This window comes from Lathyrus oleraceus, chromosome 1 (assembly GCF_024323335.1).
Source record: "Lathyrus oleraceus cultivar Zhongwan6 chromosome 1, CAAS_Psat_ZW6_1.0, whole genome shotgun sequence".
NCBI classification, from domain to species: domain Eukaryota; kingdom Viridiplantae; phylum Streptophyta; class Magnoliopsida; order Fabales; family Fabaceae; genus Lathyrus; species Lathyrus oleraceus.
Genome location: NC_066579.1, coordinates 391,319,792 through 391,339,579, shown reverse-complemented (window position 1 = coordinate 391,339,579; position 19,788 = coordinate 391,319,792). Strand labels below are relative to the sequence as shown.

The 19,788-nt window shown below is 34.2% G+C and overlaps 1 protein-coding gene and 1 long non-coding RNA gene across 2 annotated transcripts; one reads left to right on the top strand and one right to left on the bottom strand.

The window, feature by feature from the left end:
- Positions 1-847: 847 nt before the first annotated feature.
- Positions 848-6,766, bottom strand: LOC127073826 (uncharacterized). Its single transcript, XR_007785875.1, has 3 exons — positions 6,585-6,766; positions 1,206-1,395; positions 848-1,109 (listed from the first exon to the last, which is right to left on the bottom strand). It is a non-coding gene; the product is annotated as an uncharacterized LOC127073826 (long non-coding RNA).
- Positions 6,767-13,517: 6,751 nt separating this feature from the next.
- Positions 13,518-15,140, top strand: LOC127073819 (chitinase-like protein 2). The gene is made up of 3 exons (XM_051015047.1): positions 13,518-14,160; positions 14,241-14,400; positions 14,556-15,140. The coding sequence occupies exons 1-3, from the start codon at positions 13,779-13,781 to the stop codon at positions 14,974-14,976; spliced, it is 963 nt and encodes a 320-aa protein (XP_050871004.1). The 5' UTR covers positions 13,518-13,778; the 3' UTR covers positions 14,977-15,140.
- Positions 15,141-19,788: the final 4,648 nt, after the last annotated feature.

Genomic DNA, 19,788 nt, shown 5'->3' with positions numbered 1-19,788 from the left:
ATAACTTGGAGTTTTGAGTCATGTCAACTTGCAAGTATTAGTATAACTTATCAATGTCTGAGTATTGTGAGTTTTGAGTCATGTCAATGTCTGAGTATTGTGAGTTTTGAGTCATCTCCCCCATGAAGATTGAAATTTGTAAAATAAAACATGAAGGCCAAACATAAATCCATATTAGATATTAGTATAACATATAAATCTAGATTAAATAATAAAGGAATCTCCCCCATGAAGATTGGAATTTGTCTTTCAATTTCGTAATTTCAACTATGTTAACATCATTGATTATTAACTTTGTGCCATTCAATGTGTTAGGAACAGTCAAGGAAAAACTTCATATACATGTGTACATTCGTATAGGGCAATTGAGATATATAGGAAAAACCAAAAAAGCTCATTATTTACTATAGTGTTTTACAAATAGCCAACATCAATACCTTGGGCTCCCTTGATTCTCTAATTTCGTAATAGTACAATGACATGATCAAGGTCCTTGGTATTGTTGTAGTAATTGTAGAGTTGTGATGCAAGGTCACTTCAAATATTACACTGAACCAAAGATTTACTGCAAAATAAGAATCGAGCAAACATGCATTAAGGTCAAATTCACAATTGTTTTCAATAGAAATACAAATACCTTATATGATTAATAAGGAAATACCTCATATCAATTATAGTAAAGGCAACTTTGTTTTTTTTGTTGTTTGAAGCAATCATTTAAGTCTAAATGATTTCATGAACTCCCATAATTACATCTAACAAAAAATCAAATTGTTAAAGTAAGGAAGGAAATTTGAAAGGATTACAGAACAAAAACCACAAATTTAAACTATTAGATTACCAACTAAGATTTCAGAGTGAAATTTTCCCACAAGTATGTCAGCCAAACTAATTAAGTTCAAATGGTTTAGAGGAATGTCGGGAAAATCTGCAATTTTTGCGGAAGATACACCACAAAATATCAACTTTTAATTATGATTGGTTTCTTTGAAGGAGAAATCATTTTTGCCAACATTGAAATTCTGCATGATGTAGGTATTTCCAACACTAAGTGTAGACTTATGCTTCGAAACCAAATGTAGTGGTATAATAACTTGGATCATGTTGCACTAAAAAATCAAACATAAATAACATGAGATACATACAAGATTTTTAGTTACTAATCAACTACATATAATCTTTTGTAAAGTAAGATGTTAACATACCTTTGCATAAATTATAACCATTTCCATGTGCTCTTTGTTACTCATGTTTGTGACAGACCACAAATCTCTAATTCTGCAAATCTTTGGAGTCATTGATATCTTTAACATATTCAATAGGATGTGCCATTAGCTTTGTAGTTTATAGGTTATAAGCTAGTGTTGTAGCAAACATTTTCGAAGTCGAATGGCCCTGTCGAAGTCGAGAAAGTGTTATTGAGATTCAATTGTAAATATGTGTAATTGAATCAAGAATCCATATTTAAACCATTTTGAACACTTTGAACTCTCTCTCTCTCTCTCTCTCTCTCTCTCTCTCTCTCTCTACTTGGATGTTATTTTGTTAATCAAGAAACCGATCATACTCTATTTTCTGGGTATCGCTTTCACAATAAATTGGTGCGGTGAACATGGAGAAGAATAAGCCTTCAACAAAGTATGAGATTGAAAAATTCACTTGTATGAATAATTTCGATTTGTGTCACTTAAAGGCGCAAGCCCCACTAGTTCATCAGGGCTTGTTAGAAGCGTTGAAAGGATCAAAGAATATGGATATTGTCCTAACGGAGAAGGAGAAGATGAAGGTGATCTAGAAATCCCACCATGAAATCATCTTAAGCCTTGGTGATAAGGTTCTAAGGCAGGTTTCAAAGGAGGAAACTTCAACGGGTGTATGAAGCAAACTCGAGGGTTCGTATATGACCAAATTTTTGGTTAATCGCGCTATACCTGAAACAATATTTGTATTCATTAAGATAAGTGAAGACAAAGTCTTGGTTGAGTAGTTGGATATGTTCAACAAATTGATTCTTAATCTTGAGAATATCAAGGCCAAGATTGATGATGAAGGTCAAATGTTACTATTGTTGTGTGTTTTACCTAAGTCTCATGCTCATTTAAAAAAAACTCTCTTGTATGGAAGAGATTCGTTGATCTTTGAAGAAGTTCAATCAACCTTGTACTCTAAGGATTTGAATGAAAGAAAGGAGCATAAGCCATCATTTGTTGGTGAAAGTTGTCCGTAAAAGGAAAATTCACAAAGAAATATGGTAGGTTTGAAAAGAAGATGGGTAAAGTTCTACATAATTCTAATGGTGGTAATGTTTCTTCTATTATGTGTTATCAGTGTAAGAAGGATGGCCACACAAGAAATGCGTGCCCTGATCGACTGAATAATCATGGTGGAATGGATAATTGTAATACATCCATTGTGCAAGATGATTATGAATCATATGATGTCTTGGTGGTTTGAAGCAGCGACTCTAGCAAGGAATGAATTATGGGTTCAGGTTGCACTTGACACATAACTTCAAACAAAGATGTGTTTGAGGAACTATGTGATCAAGATGGTGGATCAGTGTTGCTTGAAAACAATAAAGCATACAAAATTGCAGGTATTGGATCTATAAGATTCAAACTCCATGATGAGTCAATAAGGTTATTGACTAAGGTCAGCTATGTACTTGAACTTAAGAGGAATTTTATTTCTCTTGGTGAATTAGACAAGAAAGGATATGTTTTCAAAGGAGAGCAAAATATCTTAAGGGTAATGAAGGAGTCTAAGGAAGTCTTGAGAGACATCAAGAGGCAATGCCTATATATCCTTGAGGCTAAGGTTTTAAGTGGTTCGGCAGATGTGGCATCCACAAAACCTGTGTGGAAGGATGAGCTGTTATGTGGTGACAAGGTCGAAAACCTGGTCATGTCAGTGAAAGAGGCTTGGTCGAATTGTCGAAACAAAACCTACTATGTGGTGACAAGGTCGAAAACCTGGAGTTTTGTGAACCTTGTGTATTTGGTAAATCCTGTACGGTGAAGTTTAACAAAGTTAAAGAAAGAACACATGGATCCCTTGATTATATCGATGTTGATCTTTGGGGTCCTGGAAGAAATCCTTCACACTCAGGTGCAATATATTTTATATCCATAGTTAATGATTACTCACGAAAGTTGTAGGTATTCATTCAGAAAGCTAAGGATGAAACTTTTGAAAATTTCAAAAGTTGGAAGACTCTAGTCGAAAACCAATCTAGAAGGAAGGTCAAGAGGTTAAGAACCAAAAATGGTCTTGAATTTTTCAATGAGGATTTCGATAGTTATTATGTTGCGTACGATATTGCAAGGAACATGACTACTACAGGTACTCCCCAACAAAATGGTTGGGCTTAAAGGTTTAATTGAACCATTCTGAAAAGAGTGGGGTACACGTTGTTTAGTGCGAGATTAAATAAGGTTTTTTGGGCTGAGACAGTCATGATTGCAGTTTACTTGATAAATAGGTGTCCCTCAACTACATTGCAGATGAAAACACCTAAAGAAGTCTAGTAGAAACATCCACATAATCTTGACATGATTAAACTATTTGGCTGCTTAACCTATGCTCACATTAGAAAAGACAAGGTCGTACCTTGAGCTCTGAGATGTATGTTTCTTGGGTATCCTGAAGGAGTCAAAACTTGTAAGTTGTGGTGCCTAGAGTTAGGTCACAGGAGGAGTATCACAAGTTGAGATTTAGTTTTCAATGAAGCAGAAATGGCGTTCAAGAAAACTGATGATGTTGGCCGAAATGCAGAGATCTATGTAGAAGAGATGGAACAGGAAGATATTCCTGTTGAGGTGGATCATAGTGATGTCATGAAGTCGAAGAAGAAGAAGAAATTGTTTAAGAAGTTGAGGAGATTGATAATGACTACCTGCTGGCAAGAGACAGGTCAAGAAGAGTCATCAAGCCACCTCAGAGACTTGGTTATGAAGATCTCATAGCTTTTTTCTTAAATTCTACAAGTGGGGTCCTTGATGAAGAACCTAAAGATTACAAGGAAGTTGTTCGAAGTTGACTCAAGACTGAATGGATGAAAGTCATGGAGGATGAGATAAAATCTCTTCATGATAATAACATTTGAAAGTTGATCTAGAAACATGCAGGAGTCAAGTTAGTAAGATGTAAGTGGATTTTGAAGGTTAAAGAATGATGTCGAAGTGATTTAAGGCAAGGTTAGTTGCTATGAGGTTCACTCAGAAAGAAGGTGTTGACTTCAATGATGTGTTATCACCTGTTGTAAAGCATAGATCCATTAGAATGTTGTTAGCCATGGTGGCAAAGTTCGACTTAGAACTTAATCATATGGATGTTAAGACAACCTTCTTGTATGGTGATCTAGATGAAACGATACCAATGAGGCAACCATAAGGGTATGCAGAAAAGGGAAAGAAAGATTATGTGTGCAAGCTGAATAGGTCGTTATAAGGTCTGAAATAATCTCCTTGAAAATGGAATAGGAGATTGGAAAAGTTCATGGCACACATAGGTTTCACTAGGATCCAGTTAGACCACTATGTTTACTTCAGATTTTGACCTGAAAATTCGCTTGTTATTTTGTTGCTTTATGTGGATGACATCCTAATAACAAGCAACAATGTTGAGGATGTTATGAAGGTGAAGGATGAAATTGATAAGGAGTTCGACATGGGGGATCTAGGAGTCACCTTCAGGATTCTTGGGATTGACATCTAGAGAGATAGAAAACGGTCGAGATTATTGTTATCTCAAGAGACATACCTATTGAAGATTATCAAAAAATTTAGTATGTCAAATTTAAAGCCTATTGTAACACCGACTAATCCTCAGTTCAAACTGAGTTTAACTCAAAGTCCTAGTGCTGAAGTCAAAATAGCATATATGAATAACATTTCATATGCTAGTATAGTAGGTTCTTTGGCGTATGTTATGGTATTTACGAGGCCATGCATAGCATACAAAGTGAGCCTTATAAGCAGGTATATGGAAAATCATGGGAAGATACACTAGAAAGCATTAAAGTGGATTATAAGATACATAAATGGGTCTTTAAATAGAGTCTTGATTTATGGTAGAGCCCGTGGTGATGATAGCAAAGTCAAAATTGAAGGATTTGTCGACTCTGATTATGCAGGTTGTATGAATTCCAAAAAGTCTATTTCTGGATATGTGTTCACTATTTTTTGCATAACAATCAGTTGAAAAACAATACTTCAGAAGGTTGTTTCCTTATCAACCATTGAGGCGGACTATACTGCTCTCACTAAAGTTGTGAAAGAAGCATTGTGACTTGAAGGTTTTTCTAAGGATATGAAAAGATACACTGTTAAATTAACATATGAAAGACGAAGTATACTAATTTCAAGATAAAGTTATCACTGTTAAATGTGATAGTCAAAGTGTCATACATTTGTCAAAGAATTTAGCCCATCATGAGCGAACCAAACACATCAATGCGAGGATGTATTTCGTCAGAGAGATAATTGAGCGTGGAAAAGTCCAAGTGCTAATGGTTTTATCTAATGATAATGTTGTTGATATGATCACCAAGACATTATCAAGTTGCAAGTTTTTCCATTATATCCAACTGATAAAACTACATGATGATAACTAGTTAGTTTTGTGGTTCAGAGTTTGTTCTAAGGTGGAGATTTGTAGCTGATGGGTTATAAGCTAGTGTTGTAGCAAACTCTATCAAAGTCGAAGGCTTCTGTCAAAGTAGAAGAGATATGTCGAAGTCAAAGAACTGGTGTAGTTGTCGAAAAATGTTAGCTTGTTGTTTAAGTTAGCATGTTGAATTGAGTCAGTGTGTTAGGTCAATTGTTTAGTATATTATTTAAAATCTAGGGTTTAACTTTTTTATAAATAACATACTAGTCATCATTTCTCCATCATTCCCTGGTAATCTTGATAATCTTGTTCAGATGGAGAAAGTGGTGTGGTTGAGATTCAATTGTAAACATTGCATCCAAATGTGTAATTGAATCAAGAATCCAATTTTAAACTATTTTGAATTGTGTCTCTCTTTTCTTCTCTCTTTTCTTTTATTTTGAGGTTTTCTTGTTAATCAAGAAACCGATCCTACTTTGTTTTCTAGAGATCGCTTTTATAACAAGTTTGGTATGATAAGTTGAAACAACTAACAATTGATTAACCTGTATTACATGAGATTTCAATTTTCCAGTAATAACAAAAGATAACAGTCACGAAAAAACAATAACATAGAAAAGCAAGAGGAAATTTTAGAAGATGGAGAAAAATCTGACATTCACATCATGGACTCAACAACAAAGTTTGCTGTTGCATATAAGACTACAGTTTAAGAACATAGGTTGAAAATACAGAAATAGAAGTTCATATGCAGAGGGACGAAAGATTGAACAACTTATATTACTTCAGATTTCAAATTTCCAGTAGTAATAAAGGATAACAATAATGAGACAACAATAACATAGAAAAGCAAGGAAGACAAAAGATTGAACATCAACTTCCGCATATACCACTTCAATCGAAAAACAGAAAAAAGATATGGAAGGCGAAAAGTTGCAGAAACCGAAATTCATATGCAGAGTTAAGGGTAATACCTAGTAAGATTTGTTAGCTATGCCGAATCCGTAAACCTTCCTTTGAATGGTGTTGCAAAGGAACAATTTAAAGAAAGATTTTAAAGAAACAATGTAACTCCTTTTCTACTGCATTTGTGACTGTTGAGTTATCCCATGCATTAGGCAGAGTTCCACTATAATTTTTGTAATTGAAAACTTGAAAATCCATGACTGACTTTTGGATTCTACAAGCAAAGTGTATTAAATGTTATAAATCAGAATAAATGAAATTAGACCAAATTAAACATACTTAAAAAAAAGTTGTTAAAAAAAGGGTTGTTAAATAAAATCCAGAATATTATCTTTATTACTATTAGATCAATATTAGATCTGATTTATATCTTAAAAAATAATAAAAATGTTTTATTTACATTTCATTATTTCTAGAAAATACCACAATAACACAAATTTTAAAAAATAAAATTAATAATTTTATAAAGTTAATTAAATTTATATAATCAGACTTATTCACACATTCACACATTCTAAAAATTAGTGAATATTTGATCGGATCTAACAATATATAAATTTTAATTTTATCATAACTTAAAATTTACTACTTAAATCAAGATCGTTTGATCTTGATATTTATGTGCGTTGATAAATTGCACCGAGAACACCTTATTTATTAGTTTAGTTTAATCTATTTATTTTTATTATTTTATTTGTTTTAATTATAACGGATCATTTTCATTTTGTAATATTACTTTTTTAATAAGTTATATGTTATATATTATATCAAATAAATTATTTTATATTGTTTTATAAATAATATAATTTTTAATTTGGACATCCTTAAATCAATCGAAATTAAAATACATGAAATAGGATAGGATAGGATCGGATCATATCATATTTTTTAATCAATCATACAAAACCAAATCGAACTGTGGGTGAATTTATCTTTGGATCAGATGAGTTTTTGCATCAAATTTGATCCAAAAGGCACCACAAACACCCTCACCCTTAAGGACTCCGAGTGCTCATGACGAACATTGAATAGGCTGATGGTTGAGACCTTTTAATGTTTTCTCGTCAAGATTTGATGGATCGTCATTCTCAACAGGTTTTGACAGTTAGTCACTGATTGTCTAGGAAGTTTCATGTACCACCTCAGAGTTTCCTCCATGGATGTCCAACTTGATTCTTAAGCCAAGTTGTTGTTAAAGAACTAGACTCCAGACCTAACCATTCCTCCAAATCGTGGGGGGTTAGAGGAATCAATCCTCTATATTAATAGGGAATACAATTACCTTATTGGATAGATGAGTCTTGCAATTATTTCTCTCATGCGTGTCTTGACAAATCTTTATGTGCTCGGGTTGAAGCGCATTGGGCTAAAGCGAATGATTCATGTCCAAGGCGCATTGGGTGGGATTGAGTGACCTCACTTGCTCGTTGTGTGATGGTGCATTTTCGTGCTCAATCTCTTCTCGTGTTATTCCTGAACTCAATGAGCAGTGAATTAGCCTCTTTGATGTCCAAGCACAATTATTTCAGTTCAATTATTACACAAAAAGTTGATATAGTATGTTGATTTTTGAGTTTCTACACTGTTTGGTAATAAGTTTGAATTTAACATATCACAAAAAAGAGATGATATTGTATGTTGATTAGAAGTTTCTACTGTGAATATTAACATCTAAATCATGATCAAAAATCTAGAATATAAATCTTATCAACTATAATAAAAATAACTTTATTATTGTTGGATTTTTTTTGCAACAAATATATTGCATATTAATATTTAAAAAATATCAATAATGCGCTAATTTTTATTAACTTTTTATGATATTAATTTTTGTTGAGTTTGTCTCATAGGTAATGTCAAGTGTCCACGACAACGAACCTTGCCCTTGGGTATAGTGCATCAAATGAGTGTCACTCTAGATGAATACTAAAAAAAAATTTGGAGATACATTTTCGGATATTTTCAACAAATATAATGATAGTTGATCAGTTCAGTGAACATTTCAGAGATGCATCTTTGAAAGTTTGCGGCGAGATTTTGAAATTTGTTGTCACCTTCGTATGTTAGATATTTCCGGTGATGCATCTCTAGAATAATTTGATAAAACACTGAGTTGCATGATCATACAACCATACTTGTTTTTCACTAAAACCCTCACCAAAAACCCTTCCATTCTCAATCCACATTTTCATTCCAAAATTTCAATCTTGCGTTTCATCACATCAAAGAGAGCAAAAGAAGTTGGAATTCCAGGTAAAGATCATTTATTTAAAGCCTCATTGCTCACATTATTCTTGTTTTTTGTCTGAAAAATGTGCGTTCATTCCGGAGATACATTTCTGCAACTAGTATGAACTCATCCAGAAATGCATTTTCGATATCTGTCTGTGTTCATATTTTCAGCTCTATTTACAAAATTAGCATTTATTTACTGTTCTGTGTAATTGTTTTCATTAGATATGGTGCACCCCGATGTTTTCCCCAAATAATTTATGTCTCCCAATGTCAAAGGTTGTTGTGAAGGAGGTAGGTATTGGCAACTAATTTAAAAATGAGCAAGAGTTTGAATTTCGTGATCACATGCTTTAATGGATTTATATAAAGGCCTCTAAACTGGGATTTGGTGTGGTTATCGGAAGGTCTGATAATGGTTTGGATAGAAGATGTGCTTTTGTGACAATGACACGCGAAGGAAGCGGTAAATATATACCTCATATATGGAATTTTAAACGAGACAACATTGGTTCAAGAAAATGTGAGTGTCCCTTTAAGTTGCATGGTTGTATGTTGGAAAATAATAAATGGAGATTTAATGTCATATGTGGTTTACATAACCGTCACTTGTGTAAAAAGTTATCCGACCATCCAATTGTGTGTCGTTTCATACCGGAAGAGAATGAGTGTGTTGGTGACATGACATTGAATTTGGTTCAACAAAAAAATATACTTGCAACTTTGAAACGTAAAAGACTCAAAAATATCTCAAATATCAAACAAGTGTACAATATTCGATACCAAACTAACAAGGCGCTGAGGGGGATAGAACTGAAATGCAACAACTCTTGAAACTGTTGGATGATAACAGGTATGCGTCTAGGTACCGATTGTGCGAGGATGAAGTTACAGTTAGAGATATATTTTAGATTCGTCCTGATTCCATCGAGTTGTTCAACATGTTTCCTATTGTGCTCATGATTGATTCAGTGTACAAGATCAACAAGTACAAACTTCCATTATTAGAGATGGTTAGTGTGACCTCTACTGAGAAGACCTATTATGTCGGGTTTGATTTCTAGAGAGCGAAAAATAGGACAATGTTACTTGGGCCTTAAAGGTGTGTCAAGAAATGTTGAAAGACCACGAAGAGATGCCTAAAACAATTGTTACCGACCGCGATAACGCCTTGATGAATTCGGTTACAAATATCTTTCCTACTTATTATGCCTTACTTTGTAGGTATCACATGACAAAGAATGTGACAAGTCGTGTTAAACCCACGGTAGGGACGAAACAGATAGAGTCAGAAGATGGAAAATGGTGAAGACGGTTGTGGTTGTGGAAAAAATAATGGATGCATGGATTCGTATGTAAATTCTTCCACTGGAGAATTATATGCCGATTCCGTTTTGCATTTCAGGAAAGTGTGCGAAAAATATATTGATTTGTTGAAATATGTTGAAAGCATAATTCTTGACCAGGTGAAGGAGAAATTTGTTTGTGCTTGGACCTATTAGGTTAAACACCTTGGAAATACAACAACTAACCGAGTTGAGTCTTCCCATGCTACATCGAAGAATTGGTTGGGAAATATTAAGGGCAATTTGTGTAGAGATTTGGACTTCGTGAACCAAATAATTCAAAACCAACATAATGAGATACATACATCACTTGGTCGGAGTATCACAGTTTTGGAACTCATATTTAAAGACAATAATCTTTATTCTCAGTTGGTCGGCAACATATCTCGAGCGGGTTTGAATTACATTTTCCACGAAGCTAAATGAGTTGATAATGTAGGCTCCGATAGCGCAAAGTGTGAATGCAGAATTGTGAAAACATATGGTCCCCCATGTGTTTTTGTTATTGCAAAAAGGGTGAGACTTGGTAGCCCGATAAGAATGGATGAGGTTTTCACTCACTAGAAGAGGCTTAGGTTTGATGATGACGGTGTCATGAAAGACAGTAAATTGAATATCTCTATCTTAACCGAATGAGAAGTGATATAAGAGAGATTTTTGAAAGCCGATGACAACATGAAACTCCACATCAAAGAACAATTGATGAAAATTGCTTATCTGGAAACCACCCTCTCAACTGATAAAAAAAAATGTGCTCCGAAGAAGCTCAAGCCTACATCGAGTGACAATTCAATGTCGTGGTCTCCTTCGTATTTTGAACATGTTGGCAAAGTTTTTATGGACTCACCAACTCCAAAATCTCAAAAAGTGTTTTCAAAGGAGATCGCATTAGCAAACCACCTCCTTCGCCGCCTCCACCAAAGATTCCATTCATTGACGAGATATTGGTGATTATGCACAAATACATCGAGTGGGTCGTCAATGTTGAGGGGGGTGGTAATTGCGGTTATCGAGTTGTTTCGATTTTACTCGGTAAAGGAGAAGATAATCATACACTTGTCCGCCATCAACTTATCCAAGAGTTGATGACTCATAAAGAATCATACACGCGACTATACGGAAAGAAAGAAAACATTGATGTAATTTATGAGTCTCTTATTCCTTTCCTTAAAGAACCGACACCAGAGGTAAATGGATGTGTTTTCCTGAAATGGGTCACCTCATAGCATATGCGTATGATATAGTGTACTGATCTTACACGATAATTTTTTCGGAAACCTTTTTCCCACTGCGCACGCCCCACCTCAAAATCCAAATGACCGTATTATATGTATTGTGTGACTTTCAAAATCACGACATTTTGTTCAAGTTTACTTGAAACCGGGATGCCATATAACACTTACATCACCGGAGTGGGCAACCCATTCAACAAAAAAAGTCGAGACTTGGTCGAACCATTTTGTGGAAAGGATGCAAGAGTTTGAGAAATTGAGCAATATTGTAAGAGAATCAAATTCTCAAAAGTCAGGGGAGTACCCCATAGATTTAGCCGGCGACAAAGGTTTCGATTCGTTTTAATTTTATGTTTAGCCAGACAAATAAGTATATCTAATTGTGTCTCAATATTAATGAAGTGTAATATATTCAATTTCTTAAAATTTTAATAATTTTTTATCTTTGCCAAAACTTTTGTTCATTTTCAAAAAAAAAAGTCATCAAGTAGGTTTTGTTTTCTTCATGTTCCTGAGATGTATCTCCGGAATAAGATAATAGTATGCGGAACCGAGGATATATCTCCGGAGTCAGCATGCTAGATTCTGTGAGGTTCACATTTGTCTATAACTTCTATAAATTAAGGTGCTCTTGTTTTTTATTTCACACGAATTGAAAATGTCTCAAATGTCACAAATAAGCATCATCTGGTATGTCTCAAATGTCTCCTTCTCCAACGCGACACACAAGTGAAATTTTAAGCTCAACGAGTACATCTCTCTTGCATATCTGAAATACGAAGTCGATAATCTCCTACCTTACAGAGGCAATCAAAAAATTGTGAAGCTCGAGTACCGTTCACCGTCGATTGGCAACTGAGGGAAGATTGACTTCAATAACTTTGAGGTCATGACAGATGCAGATGTAAGGGCTATGTGGAAAACATTTTTCCGTTTCGAAATAAAAGTTTCGCTCGAGTTAGATGCGACGATTTCAAGATTGGTCAAAGATATTGTGAAGATGTTGAAGCGTCCACATGAATATTGAAGAGTAATGTTACATTTCATGTGAATGTAATGTTTATTTTATGTTATGAATGTTAATTATTTTATCAAATTATAAGTTTTTGGTTTCTGCCTCTAATACTGTTGTGTATACGTTACAAAAATGTATCTATTGACAAATTTCAGAGATTTATCACCGGTTTAAAAACCCCCCAACAAATAGTGCGTCGCTTAGAATGACCTACGTTGTGTGTGTATTGGATGCATCCGAAGATGCGTTTCTGGAAACTGAGAGCATTTTAGTATTTTTCGCGTGGTGCGTAAGTAATATATAAGATGCATTAAGAAATTCCCTTATTAAAATCTGGATCATTAGTATCCCTATGTATACTTGTAACACTGAAATCTTAATATATGAAAATTCAAAAAATCAATAAGACGGAATTATAGTTGTTGTATAATCACAGACGTAGACAATTTGACTAAATTACGTGAAGGTATGAATAGATTTTGTATTTTGCACACAAGTCTTCGTTAAGTAGAAACTTTTTTCAAACAAAATCAAGAAAGTTGTGAGCTTGACATCGGAAACACAACGACCGCCATTGTTTATTTGGGTAAAAAAAACTTGTATGGGATTGAAAAATATCCTATAAAAAGTATTGAAAACTGGAAAATCGATTAGTGACTTTTGGATTCTACAAGCAAAGTGTATGCTGTAAAAATGGTAAATGTTATTAATCAGAATAAATGCAATTAGACCAAATTAACCTTGTAATTTGAACAAATTAAACATACTTAAAAAAGGGTTGTTAAGTAAAATCCAGAATATTACCTTTAGATAGATATTACATATGATTTATTTCTTAAAAAATGATTAAAATGTTTTTTTACATTTCATTATTTCTAGAAAATACAACAATAACACAAATTATAAAAAAAAAATAATAATAATTTTATGTAATCAGACTTATTCACACATTCACATATTCCCACATTCTGAAAATTAGTGACTATTAATCAGATCTAAAAATATATAAATTTTAATTTTCTCATAACTTAAAATTCACACCTTAAATCAAGATGGTTTGATCTTGATACCTATGTGCTTAAATACCATGTTGGTAAACTGCATCCCTCTCATTCACCAAGTATTTCTTTCAACCGATAAAAACGAACGCAAAGTGTTTACTTTCCTTCTACTCAAAACTTGTATGAAAATGGAAGCAAAAGCTACACCTATTCCACTCTGAAAATCTATTCCTCCTAACATGTTCAAATATCACTCTCCATCATTTTCACTTTAACATCACACACACACATACTCTCTAGAACTCTCTTTTTAAATCACATAAATATATATATAACTTCCAAAAGCTACACAAATAACAAGATTCATTCAACAAAGATGAATTCCAAATGGATATTTTTTCTACTAACCATTTCAACAATGTTAGTACTAGGAAAAACACAATCAATATCATCAGAGAAAGCATTGGTGAAAACAGTAAAGGGAAAGAAACTATGTGACAGAGGGTGGGAATGTAAAGGTTGGTCTGAGTATTGTTGCAACGAAACCATCTCTGATTATCTTCAAACATACCAGTTTGAGAATTTGTTCTCAAAGAGGAATGATCCAACGGCACATGCTGTTGGATTTTGGGATTATCGTTCTTTTATTACCGCTGCTGCACTTTATCAGCCTCTTGGGTTTGGTACTTCTGGTGGAAAACATGGTGGACAGAAAGAAGTTGCGGCTTTTCTTGGTCATGTTGGAAGCAAAACCTCTTGTGAGTCACAATCCAATTCTTGTTTGTTTATTACATGATGAAATATATGGTAATATTTTCTTGAAATATATATTTTTCAGGTGGTTATGGTGTAGCTACTGGTGGACCCTTTGCATGGGGCTTATGCTATAATAAGGAGTTGAGTCCTGATCAATTTTATTGCGATGACTACTACAAATTAACCTATCCATGTAGTCCCGGCGCAGCATACTATGGCCGTGGCGCCATACCAATTTACTGGTAAGTAGTCTTTCTAGCACTGACACCTCTGAACAAAGACTGGTAAATAGTCTCTCTAGCACCGACAGCACCGACACCTCTGAACAAAGATGTGTGTCTGTATCTGTGTCTGTTCTATGGTAGAAACATAATTCTTGTGCTATCTTTTATGATAGGAATTACAACTATGGGAAGATTGGAGAAGCCTTAAAGGTGGATCTATTGAACCATCCGGAATACATAGAACAAAATGCAACATTGGCATTCCAAGCAGCACTATGGAAATGGATGACACCACCTGAGAAGCACATACCATCAGCCCATGATGTTTTTGTTGGAGATTGGAAGCCAACAAAAAATGACACTTTGTCCAAAAGGGTACCTGGATTTGGTGCCACAATCAATGTTTTATATGGTGATCAAGTTTGTGGGCAAGGTTCTGATAATGAAGCAATGAATAACATAATTTCTCATTATCTTTATTACCTTGATTTATTGGGAGTTGGTAGAGAAGAGGCAGGGCCTAATGAAATTCTCTCTTGTGCTGAACAAGCTGCTTTTAAACCCTCTGGACCACCTTCATCTTCAACAACTTGAAGAGATTTTTTACTTGTTCTTGAATCATGCAAACTATAATGTGTATAGATTATTATGGTGTTATGTATTTTGGTTTTTATGATCACGGTATGATTTGAATATATTTTTGGAACAATGTACGTATGAATTGAATATTTGATCATTAAAAATTGTCTCTTTAACAATTTTTTCGATATTTGTGTGATTTGAATTTCACTAATTAAAATGACTCAAAGTTGGATTTAAATAATCTAATTTTGAGTTATGTTTGTCTATCACGTTTAAATCAACTGAATTTTTTTACTGTCACGAAATCACACTAATAAGGATCTTGAACCGTTTGATAATTAGTTTGAGTTTAATATATTATTACATAAAAGGGTTGATATAGTATGTTGATTTTGAACTTTCTACACCGGTTGATAATTAGTTTGAATTTAATATATTTTTCATAAGAGTTGATATTGTATGTTGATTTGGAATTTCGTGATGCCTTTCTCACTGACACCAAGTTTGGCAGCTAAATGGGCTATTTGAATATATTTAACTTCCTTTAATTTCATGACCTCTTCAGCAATAGCATTCCTCTTTTTCTCGTCCACCTAATGCTTGTTTTAGATTATTGATTTCATCGAGGCGTTGAGGATGAGACGATGACATAAGACTTGGACATCAATCTTTGAGATGTCCGAGGGAGTCTATGCAAACAAATCAATGTTTTTCTAGAACAAGGTGATTAGCTCACTTTCTCCGACTTCAGACAAGCAGGTACCCAACTTTATTGTTTAGATGTCAACTGGCCCTATTCAAACCTCTTTCAGATCTTTTATGGGCATGAGTCATTCCCATATATACTCTTTTCAAAGGTAAATGTCGATTAAGTTCTTCCTGTGACATCTAGTTTTGGCGCGACACAAGTGGTCATTGTTGCTCTCTTTATACTCAAATTGTCTTGGTAGCATTTTCGGGCAGTCTCTTGGTCTTTTTTTTATAACACTAACTCGTCCATTCTTCGGTGGGTACTTCATGGTGAGGTAGGGCGTCGATAGGGTGGCCTCTAGAAGGTTGAAAGGAGATCGTCTGATGATGGTGTTATACGATGAAGGGGCATCGACGACAAGATATCTAACCTCAATCATCTTGGCATTTTCCTTCGGTTTAAACACAACTTTTAAGGGTGGTGCATCTTTTTACTTGGAATTGTTCACCTGAAAAATCCAACCAAGGAGTCTATGGACAATTGTTGATTGTATGGACCCAATCATAGTCTCTCGAAAGGACATAATACATCAGACGAGCTCCTGAGATCAATAAGAACTTGCTTTATTTCCCAGTTTGACAGTTGTACCTTTATCATCATGGGATCATCTTCGTGGGGGGAAATCCCAACAATATCTTTCATAGAGAATGTGATTTTGGGCTCATAAACTGATCTCGACTTCAGAGGTGAATCCCCCACATTCATTGCTTGGTAGAAGTATCTTCTTTGGGAGGAGTTGGACTCTCCCCCTCTAATGAACCATCTAACGATGGTGTTGAGTGTATTGCAGATTAGTCTAACATCCATTCTTCCTTATGATTCTTTGTCTTTCTTAGACCGAGGGCTTCTAGACTAGTCCCTTCCAATAATAAAACAAACAAAATATAAAGTATGTAGTTAAAGACACAAAGTACTAATTACTTGTTAATTTGCTACTACATAAAGCAAACAAAATCATAAAATAAATATGCTAATGGCTTCAAACATCCAAAGCTCCAGTGAAATCACCACCACCAATATCATCGCCACCATCTTCATTGGTATCTTGACTATTATCATCAAACTCTGACCCAAATAAAACACCTTATTCATCATTAATTAATTTGGATTTCTTAAAATTCCACTTCTACCTAATTCAACATTTCCACTACCACCACTTTTCACATCTGATGACACTCTGTCATCTTCCAATTTTTAAAGCATTTGGATGTGTTTTAAACTATTTTCAGGTGATTTTAGTTAACTTTGATTAATAAATAGAAAGGAAATGAAGAAGTGAAAGACTTAGGGAAAAAAGATGAAAAAGAAGATAATCATGAAGAAAAAGAGAAATTCGCCCTTGTATAATTCGTGGCAACATTGTGGTGATATGAGCATATAAGAAACCCATGGCGGGCTTTTGGAGAATTTGGGCCATTTTTTTTAGGTTTAAAACAAATAAAAATTAAAAAAAAAACATATAGAGTCGTAAACTCACCTTAGACTTGTGAATCTACATGAGTGTATCAAAAGATGATTTTATGTCTGATTCTACTCGTTTTTTGTTCCTAAACTTGTAATCTCGTACGAGTTTACCCCCGATTTGACAACCATGGTCCCTCATATGGGGAAAGACCTACCCCCCTGTTTGTTGAGAGTTTCCCTAGACATATTTATTAAATGGCCTTCTTGGATAAGGCACTTTATTTCCCTCTTCACCTGGTAGTAGTCGTCAGTATGATGACCCTTAACCTTGTGGTATTTACACCACTTGTTGGGTTCATCCCCATGACTCCCCATTTTATAATTGTCTGAGGGCTTTCTCTTGCATTTGAAGGTCTCCCTATCTCGAACGAGCGTTGTGTAATGGCTTCTGCATGGATATTGGGGCGACTCAGAGTTTCCAATGGCGCGTTCTTTGGCGTCTCTAGCCTTTTTCTCTGCAATTTCTTCTTCTACATTTATGTAGCACTCAACTCGTGCCATAATCTTGGCCATGGAAGTAGTGGATTTTTAGCGAGAAATTCATCGAAGTATCAAACTTTCAGGCCATTTTGAAATGCTTCTACAAATATTTTTTTATTGGAAGGTTGCCTCATTGAACCTGGCGAGATACTTTCTCGGGAATGGGTTTTAAATCCAAACCTATCAAAATGAAAACCACAAACCGATCCAAAAACAACAAAGAAACGCAAAAAAAAAAAAAAATATTATTGGATGTGTGCTAGATGTCATTTTTTGAAAACCACTTAGATCAAATTAGATTTCAGATTGATTTTTCAAAACTGGTCTAAACTAAATCAAACTGCATCGATACTTATTTAGTTTTCTCAAAACCACTTTAATTTGATTTCAGAAAACCATTTTCTGAAAACCACTTGGATCAAATTGGATTTCAAATGTATTTAGGTTTTACTAGTATGATATATTGCTTTAATTTATTGTTCATCGTTACTTATTTTTTAATGATATTGATTAAGGGTGTTTAAAATTGAATGAATCCAATAGAAAACTATTAATCGAACTGAACCAAACCGAAAACTGCACAAAGTTGTGTTTGGTTCGAATCTGTTTGGGCCATTTTTTAACACGCATTCTTATCATCTTCTTCGCTAGGTACATCTCGCCTCTTCTTCTATAGTATCTCCTCTCTTATGTTCTTTCTTTTTCATCTTCTCATTTTTATGCTATTGTACTCTCTTCCAATTTCGTCTCTTTGCACCTCTTCTTCTCCAGTATATCATCTCTCTTGTTCTTTCTTTTTCATCTTCTCTTATCTCTCATCTCCTTTGTTTTTTTTTCTATTTTATTATAATGTTTTTGATATTGTTTTATGCTACTATTTATTGTTTTTATTTCACTTTTGTCTAATTTGATTTTTGTATGTTAAATGGAAAGTTGTTGTCTAAATATGACGAGGTTTGTTGTGATTTGGTAATGTATAAATGATTAAACAAAAATTTATGTTGTCCTTTATATGTATGGCTCAATAAAAATCTTCAAAATAACCGAACCAACTAAATAAACTCAAATTCCATTGGTTTGGTTGTTTCAATTTTATTTTTAAAAGCCAACTAAACCAAAACGAACCACATGTTTTTTTCTTGCGGTTCAGATGACTTTTAGTTTCAAAATCATGACATTTTGTTCAAGTTTATTTAAAACTGATATGCCATATACCACTTACATCAACGGAGTGGGCAACTCATTCAACAACAAAAGTCGAGACTTGGTCTGACTATTTTGTGAAAAAAATGCAAGAGTTCGAGAAATTGAGCAATATTGTAAGAGAATCAAATGCACAAAAGTGAAGGGGTACCACCCATAGATTTAACCGGTGACAAATGTTTCGATTCGTTTTAATTTTCTATTTAGTCGGAAAAATAAGTGTATGTAATTGTGTCTCAATATTAGTAAAGTGTAATATATTCAATTTTTTAAAATTTTAATAAATTTTTTATCTTTGCCAAAACTTTTGTTCATTTTCCAAAAGAGGTAATCAAATAGGATTTGTTTTCTGCCGATTCCAGAGATGTATCTCCGGAACAAGATAATAGAGTGCGGAACCGAGGATATATCTCCAGAGTCAGCATGCTAGATTTGTGAGGTCCATATTTGTCTACAACATCTATAAATTAAGGTGCTCTTATTTTTTATTTCACATAAACTGAAAATGTCTCAAATATTACAAATAAACATCATCTGGTATGTCACAGATGTCTCCTTCTCCGGTGCGACACTCAGGCGAAAGTTTAAGCTCAACGAGTACAACTCTCTTGCATATCTAAAATACAAAGTTGATAATCTCCTACCTTACGAAGACAATCGAAAAATTGTGAAGGTCGAGTACCATTCACCGTTGATTGACAACGGAGGGAAGATTGACTTCCGTAACTTTTAGCTCAAGACAGATGCACATGTAAGGGCTATGTGGAAAACATTTTTCCATTTCGAAACAAAAGTTCCGCTCGAGTTGGAAGCGACGATTTCAATATCGGTCGAAGATATTGTGAAGATGTTGAAGCGTCCACCTGAATATTGAAGAGTAATGTTGTATTTTATGTTAAAATCATCTATGTAATGCTTATTTTATG

Coding starts and splice junctions, on each gene's coding strand:
- LOC127073819 (XM_051015047.1), top strand. CDS start 13,779: ATGAATTCCAAATGGATATTTTTTCTACTAACCATTTCAACAATGTTA. Junction 14,161..14,240: donor TGTTGGAAGCAAAACCTCTT/GTGAGTCACAAT, acceptor TATATTTTTCAG/GTGGTTATGGTGTAGCTACT. Junction 14,401..14,555: donor GGCGCCATACCAATTTACTG/GTAAGTAGTCTT, acceptor CTTTTATGATAG/GAATTACAACTATGGGAAGA.